At 58.1% G+C, this 19,108-nt stretch overlaps 4 protein-coding genes across 4 annotated transcripts; 3 read left to right on the top strand and 1 right to left on the bottom strand.

The window, feature by feature from the left end:
- The first annotated feature begins 113 nt into the window (after window positions 1-113).
- On the top strand, window positions 114-2,750 carry CATSPERZ (catsper channel auxiliary subunit zeta). Its single transcript, XM_057729473.1, has 5 exons — window positions 114-134; window positions 383-728; window positions 1,592-1,671; window positions 1,872-1,938; window positions 2,656-2,750. The coding sequence occupies exons 1-5, from the start codon at window positions 114-116 to the stop codon at window positions 2,748-2,750; spliced, it is 609 nt and encodes a 202-aa protein (XP_057585456.1).
- Window positions 2,751-3,613: 863 nt separating this feature from the next.
- Window positions 3,614-11,518, top strand: ESRRA (estrogen related receptor alpha). Its single transcript, XM_057727275.1, has 7 exons — window positions 3,614-3,825; window positions 5,341-5,677; window positions 8,823-8,939; window positions 9,098-9,226; window positions 9,645-9,812; window positions 9,912-10,181; window positions 10,613-11,518. Exons 2-7 carry the CDS (start codon window positions 5,353-5,355, stop codon window positions 10,870-10,872), a joined length of 1,269 nt encoding a protein of 422 aa, XP_057583258.1. The 5' UTR covers window positions 3,614-3,825; window positions 5,341-5,352; the 3' UTR covers window positions 10,873-11,518.
- Window positions 11,519-11,605: 87 nt separating this feature from the next.
- On the bottom strand, window positions 11,606-12,541 carry TRMT112 (tRNA methyltransferase activator subunit 11-2). The gene is made up of 4 exons (XM_057727278.1): window positions 12,390-12,541; window positions 12,202-12,303; window positions 11,976-12,065; window positions 11,606-11,888 (listed from the first exon to the last, which is right to left on the bottom strand). The coding sequence occupies exons 1-4, from the start codon at window positions 12,465-12,467 to the stop codon at window positions 11,781-11,783; spliced, it is 378 nt and encodes a 125-aa protein (XP_057583261.1). The 5' UTR covers window positions 12,468-12,541; the 3' UTR covers window positions 11,606-11,780.
- A 575-nt stretch (window positions 12,542-13,116) lies between these two features.
- Window positions 13,117-16,044, top strand: PRDX5 (peroxiredoxin 5). The gene is made up of 6 exons (XM_057727277.1): window positions 13,117-13,360; window positions 14,607-14,741; window positions 15,236-15,367; window positions 15,441-15,479; window positions 15,621-15,682; window positions 15,791-16,044. Exons 1-6 carry the CDS (start codon window positions 13,175-13,177, stop codon window positions 15,894-15,896), a joined length of 660 nt encoding a protein of 219 aa, XP_057583260.1. The 5' UTR covers window positions 13,117-13,174; the 3' UTR covers window positions 15,897-16,044.
- Window positions 16,045-19,108: the final 3,064 nt, after the last annotated feature.

Below are 19,108 nucleotides of genomic sequence, written 5' to 3' on the forward strand. Positions count from 1 at the left end.
GCGAGACCCCCATCGTCATTCCGGACGGGACCCTGCCCCTCCCCCTTCCTGGTGCGTGACCCTCTCCTCTTCGCCCCGAGGCCTGTGGCGACTGGGTCCGTTGGGGCAGAACTATGGAGGAAAAGCCTTTCGAAGTAATGTTTTCCTGGTCCTTGTCACCCTGTCAGCCCCCAGACTCATCCTAGGTCTCACCTAGCCCCCTGGCTATCCTCTCACTCAGCCCTGGCTCAGGGCAGCTCCCAACAATCACCCCCTCCCATCCCCATCCCCGCAACGGAGTCTCGGCCTTGGTTGGGCTCTGGATCCCCGCCCTGAGCCTGCTCTTCCTTCCCTCCCCAATTCCCCACGACCCTTGGCTTCCCTCGTTGTATGTGGCCCACAGGCGTTGGCCAAGTCTTCGGGCCACCGTGGCTCAGGCAAGTCGGGCCCGCAAGACATCCGGAACCTGTGGACCACGGCCACTCTGTCGCAGCCGAAGCTGAACGTGCCGCTCCCCACTGTCCACGAGGACTCGGAACTGGACGGCAGCAGCAAGACTCGCCGGTCGTACAACCAGAAGAAGGCTGGCCATGACTCGGACGGTGGCTGGCAAGAATCGGATGACGGAGAGGACAAGGACAGTTTCAAGCCAGAGGAGCTGGACGAGCACACCTTGATGAAGCTGGAGATGCGCCGCGGCAGCTCCCTGGGAGGCTGTATACAGGAGGACGATTCCAAGACCGACGACGGTCAGTGTGGCTTCACCGGGCTGTGGGCGCCCACAGGGTAGGCGGCTGGCCAGAGCCTCAGTTTCTATTGCTGTAAAATGGGGGGAAACTGTAGGACTCAAGGTTTTCGGATTCTCTGGAAGAGGCGACAAAGCTAATCGTTCACGCTTTGAATCAACCAGACATTCTAGGAACGCCCCCTACCGGGCAGGCGTGGTACAAGATCCTGGGGCCATAGAGACGTCCTGGAAAATGCGCAAAGGCAGCGCGGCACGATCTGTGCTTTTAAGGGAATCACCCGGATAGTTGAAAGGAGGTAGTTAATGCCTTTTCTGTGGATTTGCGCTGTTTGAGGAGGTGCCTATCTTTAATTCATTAAGTCATTGGTTACGATTTTTAAGTATTTACTTCCTACATTGTGCTGTGCGCTTTTTGGGACATGCCTCCCCCTTCTCCCCACCACTTCTGCTCTCCAGCCCTTCATCAGGGAATTGGAACAGATAACAATATAACAACTGCCATTTACTGAGCCCTTGCTGTGGTGCCAGGCACTGGGCTTCCCTTGCATGATCACGTTTAAACTTCACAAGCTCCATAGGGGCCATTCTTAGTATCCCCTCGTACAGATGAAGAACTTGAGGGTCAGAAAGTCAGTCATTAGCCTGAAGTCTCAAAAAGTGGGTCAGTCAGAACTGTAACCCTGGAGGGTGGAACAACAAAGCCCAGGCTTTAAGCCATTGTCCCATACTGTTTCCCACTAAAGTGGCACCTGGAGCTGGTCTCTGAAGGCCACCCCCCTTCACATGCCTACCCGTACATCTCCTCTGCTCCCGGGAAGTAACAGCAGTCTGCAGATGACTGATCCCTTTTTTCTCTTCTCCCAGAAAAGTCTTCCTCAGTGTCATCGCTCAATATCTCGAAGCACAGACCCCATCGAGCCTACTGGGTGGAGCAGCAGAGCAGGGTTGGAGGCACCCAAGGAGACTGGGGAGTTTAATGGAGGGGGGGAGATAGGCAAGGGGTGAGAGGGTGGGGGTGTTTTGTAGGGTGGAGGAGCAGGCAGGTCGGTTGGGGGTCTTGGGGCTGGAGGGAGCAGGTGGGGGCATTTCAGCTGTGGGCAGAGCTGGGTCCCTTGTACATCTGAGTCTCTTGCTGCCTCCCCAGCTGCCCCTGCCCCTGACTGAACTCATGGAGAAGGAAGCTCTGGAAATCCTCACCAAAGCCCTCCGGAGTGAGCGTCCCCACTCCCCACCCCCCAGCTCCCACAAGAGACCCTGGGGGATTTTGCAGGGCTTGGGCCATTGGGGGTGGGGTTTCAGAATGTGTCTGCCTTGTCAGACTCCCTTACAACCCACAAATATTCCAGAAGCACCACGAAAAGTAATTGAGGAGACTGGGCACAAGGAGACCCGATGGGGAGAGATGGGGTGACTGTCAGGGGCCTGGGCTCTAGCCTCAGTGCAGCCTCTTCTCAACCTGATGTGGCTTTTCTAAGGCCATTTCTCCACTTGCCCATTGGGAGGGATAGCCTTTGTGTGGCTTTGGCCCCTCCCTGGGTGCTGTGAGGAGCCTTTGGACAGTGGATTATTTGAGTAAACTTCCTTGGTTTGCCCTGCTTACCTTATGAAAGTTGGGGTGGGGTGGGGAGTGCTAACGGCTTAGAATGGGTGGTCCAAGAGGTGTCCCAAAAGCTTCCTGCTGACCTAATTTAGGCCGGCAACATCCTCTGTAAACTTGCCTTCCTCATCCATCCTCGACTTCAACACCCCCATCCTGCTCTGAATCGCCCATCCGTTTGGAGCACAGGTCTATGACTTGGCCATTCGAAACAAACAAAACCGAGAGGTCCCAGTACCCTGGAGATCCAAAGTTCCCCAAAGGAACATAGACTGGCTGCTGGGGAGGCCATGCCCCTGCTCACTGCCCTGAGTGGAGCTCTGCCCTTCAGGTTACCGATCGGAGATCGGCAGGGACCATTTCCTGACCAAGCAGCTGCAGCGATACATCGAGGGGCTCAAAAGGCGCCGGAACAAGAGGCTGTAAGTCTTGGTGATCTGAGAGCACCGCCTCGGGCTCGAGTGACCGCCCGACTCCAGCAATGGTCCCTGTCCGGTCCCCAGATCCTAGCCCGACCCTATCCACGTGGAATTTGAGCCCTAGAGAAATAAAAAAGAGTCTGTACATGGTCCGTGAGTCAATGCGTGGCTGCCCGCGTGAGGCGGACGCATGTGGCCCCGCCTTTCCCTGTGACCTTCACTCGGTCACCGCAGTGACCTTGAGCGTTCTCGGTTCGGGCCCTATCGGCTCCTCCTTCCCGGGACTCGAAATCCAGGGCTTCTTGCATCCGTTAGGTCGGCCTCTCCCACTCCGATTCTGCAGCTTTGTGGGGATATTGGGTGTGCGGTCCAAGTGCCCCGATTATGTTATCTTGGGGTAAGGGGGAAAAGGGAAAGAGGCAGCACCTCCCTTCTAATGCCCTTCTGCTAGGCTCCGCCCCCCGTGCATAGACAGAGACGCTAGCCTCTGCGCTTGTCCCGCCCTCTCGTTTACATGTGTATTTTGTCTCCCGGCCCCACAGCGGCGGCCACTGAAAGACCTCTCCCATTCCTCTCGCTCACTGCGCGCCCCGCCTCCTTTACGTAAGAACGCTCCTGGCCCCACCTCCCGGAGAGTCTCCGAGTTTTCTCTGGCCACGCCCCCTCAGCGGCCGCTTACGCAAGCAAGTGCGCCGCTGTGGCTTGGCGGCGGCGGGGCGGGGACCTTCATGAAGGGCCGTTCCCTGGCTTCGCCGGCTCCGCCCCGCACGTCCCGACGCGCAGGCGCTGCCCTCCCCACTTGCCTGATTAGCATAGGGCGCTGGCCCCGCCCCCTGCTTTGCATGCGCACTGCCAGCCCCGCCCCCGCTGTCAGCTGGAGGAAGCGGAGTAGGAAGCGGCCGCGATGTCCTTTTGTGTCCTACAAGCCGCCGGCGGCGCCGCCGAGTGAGGGGACGCGGCGCGGCGGGGCGGCGCGGCCCGAGGAGGCGGCGGAGGTGGGGCCGCCCGCGGCCCCCGGCTCACCCCGGCACTCCGGGCCGCTCGGCCCCCATGCCTGCCCGCCGGCCCTGCCGGAGCCCCAGGTCCGGGGGCGGAGGGGAGCGCCGCTGGAGGGTGGGTGGGCGGGCGGGGCGCGGGGGCCATGTGCGAGCACGGCAGGGAGGCGGGCGGGGGGCGGGCTACAGGCGGGGTCCGGCCCGGGTCACGGTCGGGACCCGGTCGAAAGCCAGACGGGGTCAGGGTCCGGGCGGGATCTGGCGTCCAGGTCTTAGAGCGCCGGCCTGAGACTGGGGCCATCTCTGACTCGGGCTGCAGGTCCTGGCCAGGGTCGGGCTTGGGCTTCGGATCCAGTCCCAGGGCAGGGTTCAATCCGGCACCTGGAGTATGCCGAAGTCCCAGGGGCGGGTCAGGGTGGAAGATGGGAAGGGTTCCCAATCGGGGAAGGGGCTTTGAAGACCACGTGGGGGCGCTCGAAGGGGCCTAGGGCCACCCTCCTCTCTGGGTCAAAGGTCATCGTACTGGCAGGGGAGAACTTCCTCCTCCTTGGCGCTCCCCCATTACTTCCTGATAACCTGATAGAGGTCCCCCGCGGGCGGAGGGGGAGGGAAGGCGCAGCAACTTTAGGCAACTTCCCGTAGGTGTGCGCAGGTGGGGGCGGGGGGGCGGGGCGCCCCGTGGTGGAGGACTCTGCGGCAGCAGGAGTGTGAGAATGAATGTGCTGGAGGGAGTGCAAGGAGGTGGAGCCGCGCCCGCTGGTGTGCCTGGGGCTGGAGGGGGCGATGTGTCAGGTGTGAGACTCTCCGAATGTATTTCCACAAGGGTCTGTGCCTGTGTGTGTGAGTGTGGGGGCATGGTGAGTGTGTAAGAGTATTGTGAGCGAGAGTGTGATTATGAGCCTTGAGTGTGAGCAAGAGTGTGATTATGAGCCTTTGTTATGGGGTGTGCATTTCAGGAGGAGTGTGCGAAGGCAGATGGGAGCGTGAGTGAGATATGGGGTTTGGGAAAGGCCATGTGTGAGTGTGAACCTGCCCAGCAGAGTGATCGTGTGTGAGCATGTGAGCGTGTGTGTGCAGGTGAGGACACCTGAAGACCCAGATGAGTGGCTGTGTGAGAGTGTAAGCACGCATGTGTGAGCACATCAACTGCCCTTGGGTTTGTGTGCCTCAGTTTACTTTCACTCTTGAATGGAGGATACCCAGGTATGGGGGAGATCGCTGAGATCTCCAGCATCTGGAGAAAATTGAGAGGTATCCCACTCCTGGCTGGGGATTCCAGATGGGGTTGAAGGTTGCTTGGGCGCTAAGGTTACCCTGTTCCTTGGCCTGGGTAGGAGTAGGGGGTTTCCAGGCTTCCTGCAGGTTCCCAAGTGGGAGACCTGCTGTCAGTTACTGGCCCTGGAGGCTCTGGAGACTGTTTCCATGGCAACAGCTGGGGGGGCCTTCTTCCTGGGCAGCCTTCCTTCCTTCCTTGGACTCTGTTCACCCCCCAACCCCCTTGCTGAGCCTGGAAGCCTGGCCCCAGGCCCGGGGTTGGGCAACCAGGGTGACAGGGTGTCTCCATCCCCCATCCCAGCACCTCCCTGTGGTCTCTTCCCGCAGGTGACCAGAGCCATGTCCAGCCAGGTGGTGGGCATTGAGCCTCTCTACATCAAGGCAGAGCCGGCCAGCCCTGACAGCCCAAAGGGTTCCTCGGAGACTGAGACCGAGCCCCCCGTGGCCCTGGCCCCTGGCCCAGCTCCCACCCGCTGCCTCCCAGGCCACAAGGAGGAGGAGGATGGGGAGGGGGCTGGGCCTGGCGAGCAGGGTGGTGGGAAGCTGGTGCTCAGCTCCCTGCCCAAACGCCTCTGCCTGGTCTGTGGGGATGTGGCCTCCGGCTACCACTATGGTGTGGCATCCTGTGAGGCCTGCAAAGCCTTCTTCAAGAGGACCATCCAGGGTGAGCCCCCACTACACTCCTGTGCCCTTTGCTCTCCGGGCCTGGCGCTACCCAGCTGGTGCACTGCTGGGTGGCAGTAGGCCCCCAGGCTGCCATGGTACCACTTGGGGTTAGCAGCCTAGAGTTTCCAGGCCCTCCTACCTCCTAGGAATGCTCTTTTTCTTAAGAGTTAAATAAAGCCACCAGGATGTGTTGATGGATTGGATGTGGGATGTGAGAGTGGGACTCAGGATGCCTCCTAGGTTTCTGTGTACTCTAGGCCCAGTGTACCTTCCACAGCAGCTCTGAAAAATTCGAAGCAGCCTCTGCTGGCTCCTAAACTTTATTCTGGCTTCTGGCAGCTGCTGCCCCCCCACTAGCAGAAAACATGCCCCCTTTTGTGTTGATTTCCCTAAAGCAGCACCAGCACAAGGTAGGTTTTTATGGGTAACTGAGAGTGGCTATGTCATATTTCAGCACCTAACTTTACAAAGACTATTAGGCATCCCTGCCAAGAGTGCTTAATTTTTCTCACTCAGGAAAGCATATCAAAATATGAGGCAGCAAGATGGTGATGTAATAAGCATTATTTGGGATGTGCCCATTACGTATATTTTTATATAAACCATTGGTTACTTTGGGGTTATAACACGTAGACTTTTTGAGAACGTTTCAGGAGTGCCAGGCACTGTGTCCTAATAGGTTTATGCCCTCAGTAACCCCCATGGCAATCTCTAAGGTGCCAGCAGTATTATAACTGAGGCCCAGAGAGGTTTTCAGAACGTTCTTCAGGTCCTACAGGTAGAAAATGGCAGAAACAAGATTTGAACTTGGGTCGATTGAGGTCCAGAGCTAAGCTCGTAAAGGCCAGACTGTTGCCTCTGCTTATTACTAATAACTGAACTTTGGACAGATGCCTCACAACAGATTGTGACATTCTAGGAAGTTTTGACTTGGCCGAGACCCGCTGGTCTAAAAGCTCTGTGCTCTCTTCTGGCCCTCAAGACCTGAGCCAACAGGTCTAGGTCCAGGTCCAGGTGTCTCCTGCCCACCCTGGAATGCTTCGTTCTCTGTTGACAAATATTAATTGAGCCCTAGCCATAAATAGTGACCATTTATTGAGCATTTAGGTGCTGTGAGCCGTGCTAAACATCTTACCTTGATTATCCCATTTAGTTCTCACAACTCACCTTTGTAAGAAGTAGTTTGTAATCATCCCAGTTTTACAGATGGGAAAACTGCGGGTTCAAGGGCTTAGGAGTGGGACTTGCCCAAGGTCACACAGCTGGTAAGTGGCAGCCTCCAGGATCCTTGCTGTTCACAAACTTGTGCTCTGCTGTCCCGGCCACTGTTCCAGGGGTGGGGGCATAGCGGGGACTAAGGCAGGATCGCTCCTGTCCTCAAGCAGTTTATATTCCAGCAGAGGGGAGAGAGAGGAAACAGTGAACTGCACACAATTGTTAGAGTACAGCTGTGGTAAGTGCTGGAGGGTGAGGAGCAGGGTGTGCGCCAGGGAACCTGGCTGGGTCTGGGACTCTGGAGGGCCTCCCTGAGGAGGTGTCATGAGCTGAAGAAGCCCGGATAGGGTGTAGGAGAAAGCAGGCTGCGAGGAGAAATGCACTGTGAGCGTGTTGGCCAGTTGTGTCATTCAGTCCTGTGGTAGCCCCGAGAGGCTGGGAGGGCCACCATGCATTCGCTCAGCCAGACCCTGTTCCTAGCACTGGAGACAGTCCTGGCCTTCGTGGAGGTGGCACTAAAGTGGGTAGACAGCAAAGAAGATGAATAGGTACACATGTAGCATATTAGATGGTGCTAAGAGCTGACGAGAAACCGTAAAGCAGGGACAAGCGACCGGAGGTGTCTGCTGAGGGGCCTTTGGCACTCTCACCCAGCAGCTGGGAAGGCCTCCTCAGGGGGCAGAGACCTGGAGGCAGTAAGGGAGGCGTGCGCCCTGAGGCGGCGCCTGTTTGAGGAACACCGAGGTGGTCAACAGAGCTGGGCAGAGTGCAAAGAGGGATGAGGTCAGAAAGGTGGTGAGGACCAGGGGTTCACCTGGAGGGTTTTGAGCAGGGGAGGGATGGGATCTGTCTTAGTTTTTCTTTCTTTTTTTTTTTTTTTTTTGCCTTGTGGGATCTTAGTTCCTGGACCAGGGATCGAACCCGGTCCCTTGGCAGAGAACGCGTGGAGTCCTAACCACTGGACCGCCAGGGAATTCCCTGTCTTAGGTTTAACAGGATGCCTCTGTGTTGACAGTAACCTAAGGAGACAAAGACAGAGCAGGAGGGGAGGTGACAGTGACTCTGGTCAAGGGTAGAAGCAGTTGCCAGGGGCAGAAGGGGTGGGCTTCTGGGCATATTAGGAGGTAAAGCCCACCAGGATCTGTCAGTAGGTTGCATTGGCTGTGTGAGAGGAATTGAAAATGTCTCCTCGATTACTGCTTGAGCAGCTGCACACATGGGGTTGCAGGTTTTGGAGGGGTAGGTCAGGGGCTCCACCTAGGACAGGTTAAGTTTGTAGTGTCTTCTGGACATGCAAAAGGAGGCAGTGGGATATGTGTATAGAGTTCAGGCAGGTCTAGGCCAGAGATACAGATGTGAAAGCCCACGACTGGGTGAGGTTGTCACCATGGGAGTGGGTCAGTGGAGACAGGTCGGAGGGCCGCCCTGGGGGTCTTCAATGGAAGGGGCATGGGCTGAGGCACAGACACCACAAAGTGGCAATGAGGCGGGAGGAGAACCTGGAGTGCGGTGTCCTAGAAGCAAAAGAGGAAAAGTGTTTGTTCCTAGGAGGGATCAACAGCATTAGATGCTCCTTTAGGCCAAATAACGTAAGGACGAGAATTGACTGCTGGGTCTAGCCACGTGGAGGCCATTGTGGCCCTTGATGGGAGCAGATGAGGGCAGCACAGCCCAGAGATGTGACTCGACAAGAGGCTTGGGCCAGATGCAGCCTGACTCCCCTCATCCCAGCCCCTCCCTTGCCCAGGCCAGGAGGGCCCCCAGCCCAGCAGCCTTTCCCCTCAGTGCCTGGGCTTCCCTGCCCCATTCACGGCACTCCTGCTCTCCCCAGACCTGTGCTTGCCTGGGGTGAGTCAGGGCTCTCCTGTCTGCTCGGCCCCCTCCGGGCCCCAGGAGGCCGCCACTGGAGCCCTGCCTCTTCCTCGCAGGGAGCATCGAGTACAGCTGTCCAGCCTCCAACGAGTGCGAGATCACTAAGCGGAGACGCAAGGCCTGCCAGGCCTGTCGCTTCACCAAGTGCCTGCGGGTGGGCATGCTCAAGGAGGGTGAGCGTTGGTGGGCGCCTGGGCGAGGCTGGGGGGCTGAGTGCATGGGGTTGGGCTCAGTGAGCCCTGGGAGGTTCTGGCGGAGTGGGCTGGGCAGGTGGGCTCTGCAAAGCAGGCCAGCCCCAGCCCACGGGCACAGCTCTATCTTATACTTCAAGGGGTACGTCTGGACCGTGTCCGGGGTGGGCGACAGAAGTACAAGCGGCGGCCAGAGGTGGACCCACTGCCCTTCCCAGGCCCCTTCCCTGCTGGCCCCCTGGCAGTAGCTGGAGGCCCTCGGAAGACAGGTGAGAGCGCAGTGGTGTCCTTGGGGGTTCTGGGGTTGGGGTAGGGCTAGGATGGGAGGCCTGTGTGATGTCATTCACCTGGGATAGTAGTTATCTTGTGCACTGCGACCCAAATCTCCCCTTCATGTCTTCATCTGCTCATTTCCCCCAAGGAGTATTTACAAAAATACCTTTTTCTGTGTCAGGCCTCGAGCAGTACAGCTGGGAGCAGGGAAGGTTTTCTAACACTCAGAACCTGTCCAGAAACAGACCGCTTTCCCTGGGAGATAGTGCAGCCCTTCCTGGAGAGAGGTGTCTGAGCCTGGCTGGCCAGTGACTATTGAGGAAGGCCACAGGGGGATTGACTCTGGGAAGATGCTTGACCCCGAAGGGCTGGCAAGGTGATGAATTCGAGTGCCTCTTCCAACTATCACTGCAGCCCCGGTGAATGCACTGGTGTCCCACCTGCTGGTGGTTGAGCCTGAGAAGCTGTATGCCATGCCCGACCCAGCAGGCCCTGATGGACACCTCCCAGCCGTGGCTACCCTCTGTGACCTCTTTGACCGAGAGATCGTGGTCACCATTAGCTGGGCCAAGAGCATCCCAGGTAAAGGGCCCAGGCGATGTGGGGCTTCCCTGGGTGGGCCAGGCCACGCCGGGCTCTGGTGCACTTGCTCAGCCAGCTCTACTCCCCTCTGCCCTCCAGGCTTCTCGTCACTGTCGCTGTCTGACCAGATGTCAGTACTGCAGAGTGTGTGGATGGAGGTACTGGTGTTGGGTGTGGCCCAGCGCTCACTGCCACTGCAGGATGAGCTGGCCTTCGCTGAGGACCTGGTCCTGGATGAAGAGGGGGCTCGAGCAGCTGGCCTGGGGGAATTGGGGGCCGCTCTGCTGCAACTGGTGCGGCGATTGCAGGCCCTGCGGCTGGAGCGCGAGGAGTATGTTTTGCTGAAAGCGCTGGCCCTCGCCAATTCAGGTGAGTCTGGGCAGATACTGACAAGGTCCTTCCATAAGGCCCTCTGTTTTTTTTGATTCTGACGGTGGCACAGTCCCATTTTGCAGACAAGGAAAACAGGCTTAGGGAAGAACAATGACTTGTTGAATGTCACAAAGTCAGGCAACTGCAGGTCCAGGAACTGCACGTAGGATTTTGAGCCCTAGTGCCCATACTTCGTGGAAAGGTGAACCATTTAGTGGGAGGGAAGGTGATGGGGACAGGAGGTGGCCATAGCTGAGGAAGAAAGGGTGGGCCCTGGCTCTTGGGCAGGAGCCATGAGCGGTGCTTCAGCACATCCTTCATCCTTCTCCGGCTGCTGCTCGGGCCCCATCCAGCAGTGCCGAGGCAGGTGTGGCTCTGCTCTTTCTGGGGACGGCCCCCATCAACAACTCTCTCTCCCCTCCTTGCAGACTCTGTGCACATTGAAGACGCTGAGGCTGTGGAGCAGCTGCGGGAAGCTCTCCATGAGGCCCTGCTGGAGTATGAAGCGGGCCGGGCAGGCCCCGGAGGGGGTGCTGAGCGGAGGCGGGCAGGCAGGCTGCTGCTCACTCTACCGCTCCTTCGCCAGACGGCGGGCAAAGTGCTGGCCCATTTCTATGGGGTGAAGCTGGAGGGCAAGGTGCCCATGCACAAGCTGTTCTTGGAGATGCTCGAGGCCATGATGGACTGAGGCAAGGGGTGGGCACGGGTGGGGGTGCTGGCAGGACCCGCCCAGCACGGGGTCAGCCCAAAGGGGGCAGAGCTGGGGTCTGGTCGGTGCCACAGCCTGCTGGCAGGGCCAGGGGAACACCATCAGCCCCTGGGAGCAGGCCCTACGCCCTCACCTCCCCCCTCCTGGGGGTGTTAGAAGCTGGGAATGTGCATGCCCAGGCTCTGGGCACAGTGCTGCCCCTTGCAAGCCATAACGTGCCCCCAGGGTGTAGGGGGCCTTGCGGAAGCCATAGGGGGCTGCAGGGGACTGGTGGGGGGGGGGGGTAGAAGCCTGATCTCAGGGAGGGAAGGGAGTGGAGGTCACAGTCTCCCAGTGGGTGATGCTTTTGCTGCTGCTTAATCCGACTTCCTCTCCAGAACAGAGGGGTATTTGGAGAGCAAAGGCCCCTGCTCCCTTCGCTCCTCTCCTCATCATTTGCATTGGGCATTACTGCCCCCCCTTGAAGCAATAACTCCAAGCAGGCTCCAGCCCCTGGACCCCTGGGGTGGCCAGGGCCCCCCCCATCAGCTCCCACCCAGCCTCCTCAGGGGGATAGGGAGAGCACTGCCTCTATGCCCTGCAGAGCAATAACACTATATTTATTTTTGGGTTTGGCCAGGGAGGCGCAGGGACATGGGGCAAGCCAGGGCCCAGAGCCCTTGGCTGTACAGAGACTCTATTTTAATGTATATTTGCTGCAAAAAGAAACCGCTTTTGGTTTTGAACCTTTAATGAGAAAAAAAATATAATATCGAGCTCAAGAACACTGTGTCCAGTGTGTCACTGGGCCAGGGGTTGGGGATACACAGGACGGAACTAGCAAACAGGATACATGTAAACAAAGGTACACACGGTCGTAGAATGAAAAACGGGGGCCTGGCACGGTTTTAAGTCTCAGTTTCCTCGTCACTCAGCAGCATGTTAGGGATCCCACGGCTGATGGGGAATAGACGTCCCGACTCTGGGCACTGCAGGGTGCCCTCCAACACATCCACCTGCAGGAAGAGGGGAACAGAGCTGAGCACTGGCAGCCTCCAGGTGTGGGTGTATGGCCAAGACGCAAGTGATGGGCCGGTTCTCACCTCCAGCAGAAGGTGGTGCATCTTTCTGAGAAACTTCTCATCATGTTCATATCCCTGAATCGGCTCTTTGGGCACCTCGATCAGATGCAACTGTGGGCGAGAGGCCTAAATCATCCCTGGGCATCCCTGACATTCGCCCTGAGGCCAGGCTCCCTGGCCTGGTGTAAAGGGCTGCGGTGAGACCGCCCCCCCCAAGGTGTGCACGCGAGGGAGGGAGGGTCCTCACGTTCTCTGCCGCCTCCAGAAGCGCCGCCCACTCCACTTTGGGTATCATACGCGCCACGAACTCGGGGTTGAACTCCACAGGGCTGACGCGAACCTCGGTGGCCTGAGAGGCAGAGAGATTCAGTTGGGCAGGGGCCGGAGCCACCCCCGCCCCGGGGAGAGGGGCCCGAGGTCGCCCGCGGCCGGTACCTGGAGGCGCAGGGGGAAGCCACGGGGCCCCACCCCCCGCACATGCGAGCTCAGCAAGTTGTGGGTGAGCAGCTTCATGTCGACGCAGCGCCCTCTCGCAAAGCCGGAACCGGAAAGAGGCCCGACTCCAGCGGTGTCACTTCCGGGGCTGCTCCGCTCGATCCTGTTGGACAGCTGGGAGCAGCGGAAACGCGAAGGTGCTGGAACTTCCTGAGCTCGCTGGAGCAGAGGTCGGATGGGATAGCGCGCGGCTCCCGGAAGCGTGTTGGCGGGAGATTGCTACGGCGCCGGTCCCCTGGTTTTGGCTGAGACAGACCTCACATGGCTGCAATTCGTGTACAGTGCAAACCATATGTAAAACAGCTGCATTCCAGGGGCCTTCGCGGAATGCAAAATAAATACGCTTTACTCTTACACAGGCGCCTGACACCATTATTTGCCGCCCCTTGCTTGCGGTTAAGGCATGGAAGTACTGCCCTCCTCCGTAAATTACGCCAATCAAAACAGCGGCGCCCTATCCTTGTATGCAAATAAGCTGCGGGGCCTCCGAAAGCTCCGCCCACTTGCAAGTGTGCAAGGGACTCAGCCCCTAATGCAGGAAGCTCCGCCCCGTGCGCGCCGTCCACGCCTGCGCAGTGGAGGCTCCTCTCAGGGGGCCGGAGCGGCCTACGCTCCGCCTTTTGCCCCGCCTTCCGCAGCGTTGCGTAATAGCGGCTCTGGTCCCGCCCAGCTTTGTACCGCAGCGGTGAGGTAGGGGCGGGGCAGTGGTGGCTTAGAGACCCGGCATGCCGGTGGCGTGCCTGCGCATCTTGGGTAGTAGAGCTGGCTCGGTGGTCTCCTCTGCGACCACCCTTGAGTGTGCGGCAGCGGCAGCAGCGGCAGCCGGAAGGTGCCTGAAAGGAGGTCTAGAGTGGACGTTTGCTGGGGTCCGAGGTTTCAGAAGCGCCGCTGTAGCCATGGCCCCAATCAAGGTGACCGCTGGCCCAGCCAGGCCTGACCTCTTTAACCCCTCCTCCCCGCTCCCTCGCCTGTTTCCCCAAGCCCGTTTGTCCCGCTTGTCTGGGGGAGGGTTACCCTCTTTCTTACCCTCCGGACCCCTCCCCGCCGCCCTAGAGGCTTCTCCCGCCGTCTGTCCCCCTCATCCCTTCAGCAAGAGCTGCCGCGTGGCTGCAACGTTGTCGCCAGTTTTAGGGGTCTCATGCCCCATCTTCTGGGACAGTTCCCAAGGCTTTGGGGCCTTCCCCTCCTCTCCCTCCTGCGTCCACTTTGGGACACCTGTGATGGGTCTCCGCCATTGTCAGGAGATTGGCTTCCTCCTCCTGAGCCCTTTGCAACCCCCATAACGTGCCCTCCTCCATACTCTCCTGCTCGCTTTTGTCAAGTTATTGGGTATCACTCTCAATCCATCTTCTGAAACAGGTGGTGTTTCTTAGAACCCTGGTTTGTCTCCCCCATTGCACGCCACTCGTGGCTAATTCCCCCCCTTCTGCAGAGTTTTTCACCCTTCCCGTCTTCTGGAACCATCCCCAGCTCCTTGGGACTCCCCCTTGCCCCCACAGTCTTCTGAGATACCCCCTCCCTCTGCTCCATCCTACAACCAACTGCTGCTTTTTCAGAGGCTCTCCCCTCACCCTTGACTTTTCTCCCTTTTCTTTACCTCCTCTGGCCCCATGAAGCCCTCACACACTCCCAGGTGGACTGATTCCTCCCCCTTCAAGAGATTCCTTCTTTTATTCTCTGCCATCTGGATGTAGGAACCTGCAGCCCGCTTCCCAGCTTTCCTTCTGCTGCCCTCCCTTTTTCTCTTCTTGAGGCTGGGACAGTCAGCCGTGGCTGGCGTTCACGTTGTCAGGGCCTCCTCCTCCTCCCCTCCTCCTCCTGCCCATCTATCCTACTCTTTTCCTGTAACAGCTTGTTTACTTAACCTCTTGCAACACCAACACCCGGAGAGGCCTCTCCCTTTTTCTGTTGTCACCAACTGACCCTTAAGAGGAATAGGGCCACCTTGAAACCTGGAGGATGTGGGGTAACTAGGTGGTTGCTGAGGAGGGACCTCTGGAAGCTCCAACAAGGTTGGACTTCCCTGCCAGATCCTGGCTCCACGGGACCAGGCCAGGTGGGGCTACTCCGCCCTTTGTGTTCCACCCCCCCATTGCTGCCCTGGCCTTGGCCTCCCGCACCCACCCACCCCCCTTTCCTTGGTGTCATTCCCTCTAGGTTGGAGATGCCATCCCATCAGTGGTGGTATTTGAAGGGGAGCCTGGGAACAAGGTGAACCTGGCAGAGCTGTTCAAGGGCAAGAAGGGGGTGCTGTTTGGAGTCCCTGGGGCCTTTACCCCCGGCTGTTCCCAGGTGAGGGCTGCCCTTCTGGGGCTCAGCAGTTGGGATCTTGTGTACATGTTTATATTGTTCATTAGTCCTCCATGTAGTCCTGGGTAGCTTGTACCAAGAGAATGTAGATGATGTGACAGTTAAAAAAGCATATCGGGTTTTTAAAAAATAAGTTGAGCCTGTGAACAGGTACCAGGAATGTCAGAGAAAAGGTGATGCACTGAAATCCATCACCTCTCATTGATCCTGCTGGGTGACAGTCACTGTGGAAGGGACTTGGGATGCGGGTAAATGAGACATAGTCCTGTCCATGGGAAGTTCATGGTCTTGACCAAGGAACACTTAAGTTTGGATCCGAGCTTCCCAGTGGCCAAGGCAAAAAGGAACTGTGGCTTACATGGTTCTCACTGTCTGATCAAAGCTGTTGAAGTAGGCAAGTGAGGAGGGCCTGGAGATGAAGGGTAGGCTGAAGAGCAGAGGTGATTATCTGTTTGCTGTTTGTTTCCCTTCCCCAGACCCACCTGCCAGGGTACTTGGAGCAGGCAGATGCTCTGAAGGCCAAGGGGATCCAGGTGGTGGTGTGTGTGAGCGTGAATGATGTCTTTGTGACGAAAGAGTGGGGACAAGCCCACAACACAGAGGGCAAGGTGAGGTGTGGGTCCTGCCGGGGACCAGGGACCAAGCAGGAGATTTTTCTTGTGACCGTTACTTTCTCCGTAGGTTCGGCTCCTGGCAGACCCCACTGGGGCCTTTGGGAAGGTGAGTGCACCCCCTACTCCCCCCACCCCCAGCCTCCATCGTGGAAGCAGGGACTTGGAGGGACGTGGCCAGTGTGGGGAGCAGCCAGGGGGCCTGGCCTGTTCTAGGGGTTCCTGACCTTTCCTCTGCTTCTCCTTTCAGGAGACAGATTTGTTACTAGATGATTCACTGGTGTCCCTCTTTGGGAATCGACGGCTGAAGAGGTAAAAGTAGGAAGGTCCCCCATGGGGTTCCCCTGCTACCCCTCCTGTCTCCATTCGCAGCCTCCAGGCCCAGGCTGTTTCAGCTGGCCTGGCCCTTCTTTCTGGCAGGTTCTCCATGGTGATAGAGGATGGCATCGTCAAGTCCCTGAACGTGGAGCCAGATGGCACAGGCCTCACCTGCAGCCTGGCCCCCAACATCATCTCACAGCTCTGAGACCTCGGGCCCAGATGTACTCCTTCTACCCTTTCCTATTTCGCCTGCCCAGCCCTGAGCAGAGGGCCCCAGCCTAGCCTCAGTTGGGGCTACTCAATTGGAACCTTGACCAGATTTCTGCAGTAAACACTTCTGGTCCACGTCTGTCTCCTTGATTTTTTTTTTTTTTGGCTGCATTGAGTTTTTGTTGTCTTTGTGTGTGGGCTTTCTCTAGTTTTGCGATCGGGAGCTACTCTTCGTTGTGATGTGCGGGCTTCTTATTGAGGCGGCTTCTCTTGTTGTGGAGCATGGGCTCTAGGTGTGCGGGCTTCAGTAGTTGAAGCACGTGGGCTTAGTAGTTGTGGCACACAGACTTAGTTGCTCTGCAGCATGTGGGATCTTCCCGGACCAGGGATTGAACCCGTGTCCCCTGCATTGGCAGGCTGATTCTTAACCATGGTGCCACCTTGATTTTGAATTGCTGCTTTGCCCAGGGCCAGGTCTTATTGACACTCAAGCTGTGAGGGTGATGGGCAGGGGCTGAAGTGGGGACTAGTAGGGGACCCTGATTTAACTTAAGAGGTGATCAGCGAAGGCCTCTTGAAGGAGTGTTATGAAGCATCCATCCGTAGGCTGAGAAAGGGCCAGGAGTCTGAAGAGCGAGGGAAGGAGCAGTACGTGAAGAGGGAGCTCGTCTGGAGTCTGTGACCTTTTGCATCTGATATCTGGGTGATAGCTGATCTCATTTCAACCTTAGACCTCAGGGTAGAAACTTTGGCCCATGGTGCCCCTCCCTACCCCAACCTGAGCCAAACCTCAGACCCACCATTCTTTCAGACTCTGCTGAACCCCTTCTGGGAGGACCCACATCCCAAGAAAGACCCCTGACAACTTGGGACCATTTGATGGGCAGAAAGGACTCCATCAGTGGAGGCAGTGCTGGTTCAGTCCGGGGGGCTTCCTGGGAGCAGAGTCTGGGTGAGCTGTGGAGGGGAGGAGATGCCGTGAGGCCTGCCCAGCAGTGGGTGTACTGTGAGGAGCAGGGCATCAGGGAGGCCAGCAGGCATTGGGGCTGAGGTTCATAGCCACCTGCAGGCCCTGCCCTTGGGCCTCTGCTTCTTGTCCATGGAAAGCCCTGTGTTGGGCGGCAGACAGTGATCATTAGACACCTGCCATATTCAGGAGCTCACAGCCTAAGGGAGGCAGATGCTTGAGTTCTTCTATAAATCCTCCCCGCAGTCCTGTGGCGTGTGAACTGTTACTGCCTTGTTATGGCACAGAGAGGTTAAGTAAGTAGGCCTGGCTCATCCAACCACTTAAAAGGAGTTTGGACTTGGCCTCTGGGAGCTTTACTCGTGTGGCACTGCCCTGCCATGTGCCCTGTCCTGCCTGGCCATCTGCAGAGGCTCAGGGCAGATGCAGAGCTGGCTAGGGCAGGCTGAGAGGTCTCAGGGAAGGTCAAGGAAAGGTCTCTTGGAGGACACAACCCTTGAGATGGGGGGAATGATGTTCCTGGTGGGGGACAAAGTGGCCATAGGTATCAAGGGTGGAACAGCCCCAAGGCGCTGCAGTGCCGGGAGGGCAGGGGGGCCTTCGAAGCTCTGTAAGCTGCTTATCTTTCAACCTGCAGGCCCCTCAGGCCAGTGAAGGATGTCTGCGGGGCAGTGACAGGTCAGATTCCTAGTGGGCTCCTGTGTGGAGGTGGAGCTGGAGCAGGGTGAGCCGGAGGCAGGGGAGAGGCCAGGACTGATGACTGAGTGATGCCTAGGAGGTGGGGGCTGGGACGGCGGGACCTGTGGGTGTTGGAAGGGTGAGTCCAGGGGATCAGTCAGCTGGAGGTCTATGGGGTGGGTGGGTGGTTGGGGTGGTATCCACCTGGGTGGTTCCTTGCCAGGGGGCCAGCCTCCCTGCTTGGGTCCCAGCTGCTCAGCCTGCCCGAGATGGCATGCCCACTGACCTTTGTCCCTTCAGTTCTCTCCCACAACCTGTCACCCCTCAGTGGTCCCGGGCTGGGGCGGGGGGCAGGGGACTGACCACCCTTCCAGCTTTCCAAGCCCTTGTAACCTGCCCCTGCCAAGCCCTGCGTCACAGCACTGTCCTGGGATGGATGGCGGGAAGCCCCTTTCTTTCCCGGACACTGTCTCTCAATCCTCTTGTCATACAAATGAGGAAACTGAGGCGTATGTAGGGTTTCCCCCACTGTCACCTATGCGCACACTGGTGAGTGGTCTGGAGGCCCCAGGAGCACCGAGTCAGCAGCTGGGCTCTTGGAGCCAGGTGTCTGCCAGTGTAGGTGGCGGGTCAAACGGGCCCTTATTCCTCTTCCCAGCAGACCTCGTGCTACCCTGGCAGCTCCTCAGTGCTCCTCAGGGCGAGCCCAGTCTCCATCCATGCCACTCAGCTGCCTCTGTTCCTCCACTTCTGGCCTCATGTCAGGCTGGCTGAGGTCCAGTGAGGCCTCTGAGAGGAAGTGTCCCCTCCAGCATCCTGCTGCAGCTACCTTGGCCTTTTGGGAAGGATGGGGGCGCTTCCAGGGCCCGGGTGGCCCCTTTGGACAGCATGATGGGAGCTGGGTGTGGGTGGAGGTGGGCCTTTGGCCTCAGTGGGCCTGGCTGCTGGCCACGTGGCTCAGCTCACTGGGGAGGCGGGTGTCCTGCGAGCTGCTCCAGGTGCTGGAAGGTCCATCAGCCACCTCATGGCAATAGCATCTGGCAGAGCTATGCCTCCAGGGCGGACACATCAGGCTTCAGGCCCATAGATAAGGGCAGGCCAGGCCACGGTGGCTTGGACCAGCAGGTTCTGGAGGCCTGGGTCTATACCTGACAGAGCACTGAAGGTGACCTTTCTTGGCTGTTGGTGGCTGAAAGGCCAACGTTAAAACCAGTCAACCAGCCTTCAAACATCCACCCGACATATCTGCAAGTAAAACTCCCTGGTATGTCTTGACCTGCCCAAGACCATCGCAACGTCTACCTAGAAGTTCAAGGACTCTGCTCAGTATCAGCGATTCTGAGCTTTTTCTGGGTCAAAAATTCCTTTGAGGACTTCCTAGGTGGTGCAGTGGTTGAGAGTCCACCTGCCAATGCAGGGGACATGGGTTCAAGCCCTGCCCTGGGAAGATCCCACATACCATGGAGCAACTAAGCCCGTGCACCACAACTATTGCGCCTGTGCTCTAGAGCCTGTGAGCCACAACTATTGGGCCCACGTGCTGCAACTGTTGAAGCCCATGC

This window comes from Hippopotamus amphibius, chromosome 3, assembly GCF_030028045.1.
Source record: "Hippopotamus amphibius kiboko isolate mHipAmp2 chromosome 3, mHipAmp2.hap2, whole genome shotgun sequence".
In the NCBI taxonomy this organism is placed as follows: Eukaryota; Metazoa; Chordata; class Mammalia; order Artiodactyla; family Hippopotamidae; genus Hippopotamus; species Hippopotamus amphibius.

What these genes read in the sequence shown, in the direction of transcription:
- TRMT112 (XM_057727278.1), bottom strand. Translation starts at nt 12,467, where the DNA reads ATGAAGCTGCTCACCCACAACTTGCTGAGCTCGCATGTGCGGGGGGTG. An exon ending in TTCTGGAGGCGGCAGAGAAC is followed by an intron (nt 12,066 to 12,201) that starts GTGAGGACCCTC and finishes TCTCGCCCACAG; the next exon opens with TTGCATCTGATCGAGGTGCC. An exon ending in TGCACCACCTTCTGCTGGAG is followed by an intron (nt 11,889 to 11,975) that starts GTGAGAACCGGC and finishes CTCTTCCTGCAG; the next exon opens with GTGGATGTGTTGGAGGGCAC.
- PRDX5 (XM_057727277.1), top strand. Translation starts at nt 13,175, where the DNA reads ATGCCGGTGGCGTGCCTGCGCATCTTGGGTAGTAGAGCTGGCTCGGTG. An exon ending in TAGCCATGGCCCCAATCAAG is followed by an intron (nt 13,361 to 14,606) that starts GTGACCGCTGGC and finishes CATTCCCTCTAG; the next exon opens with GTTGGAGATGCCATCCCATC. An exon ending in TTACCCCCGGCTGTTCCCAG is followed by an intron (nt 14,742 to 15,235) that starts GTGAGGGCTGCC and finishes TCCCTTCCCCAG; the next exon opens with ACCCACCTGCCAGGGTACTT.
- CATSPERZ (XM_057729473.1), top strand. Translation starts at nt 114, where the DNA reads ATGGAGGAAAAGCCTTTCGAA. An exon ending in CGATTCCAAGACCGACGACG is followed by an intron (nt 729 to 1,591) that starts GTCAGTGTGGCT and finishes CTCTTCTCCCAG; the next exon opens with AAAAGTCTTCCTCAGTGTCA. An exon ending in CCTCACCAAAGCCCTCCGGA is followed by an intron (nt 1,939 to 2,655) that starts GTGAGCGTCCCC and finishes TCTGCCCTTCAG; the next exon opens with GTTACCGATCGGAGATCGGC.
- ESRRA (XM_057727275.1), top strand. Translation starts at nt 5,353, where the DNA reads ATGTCCAGCCAGGTGGTGGGCATTGAGCCTCTCTACATCAAGGCAGAG. An exon ending in TGGAGGCCCTCGGAAGACAG is followed by an intron (nt 9,227 to 9,644) that starts GTGAGAGCGCAG and finishes CTATCACTGCAG; the next exon opens with CCCCGGTGAATGCACTGGTG. An exon ending in CTGGGCCAAGAGCATCCCAG is followed by an intron (nt 9,813 to 9,911) that starts GTAAAGGGCCCA and finishes TCTGCCCTCCAG; the next exon opens with GCTTCTCGTCACTGTCGCTG.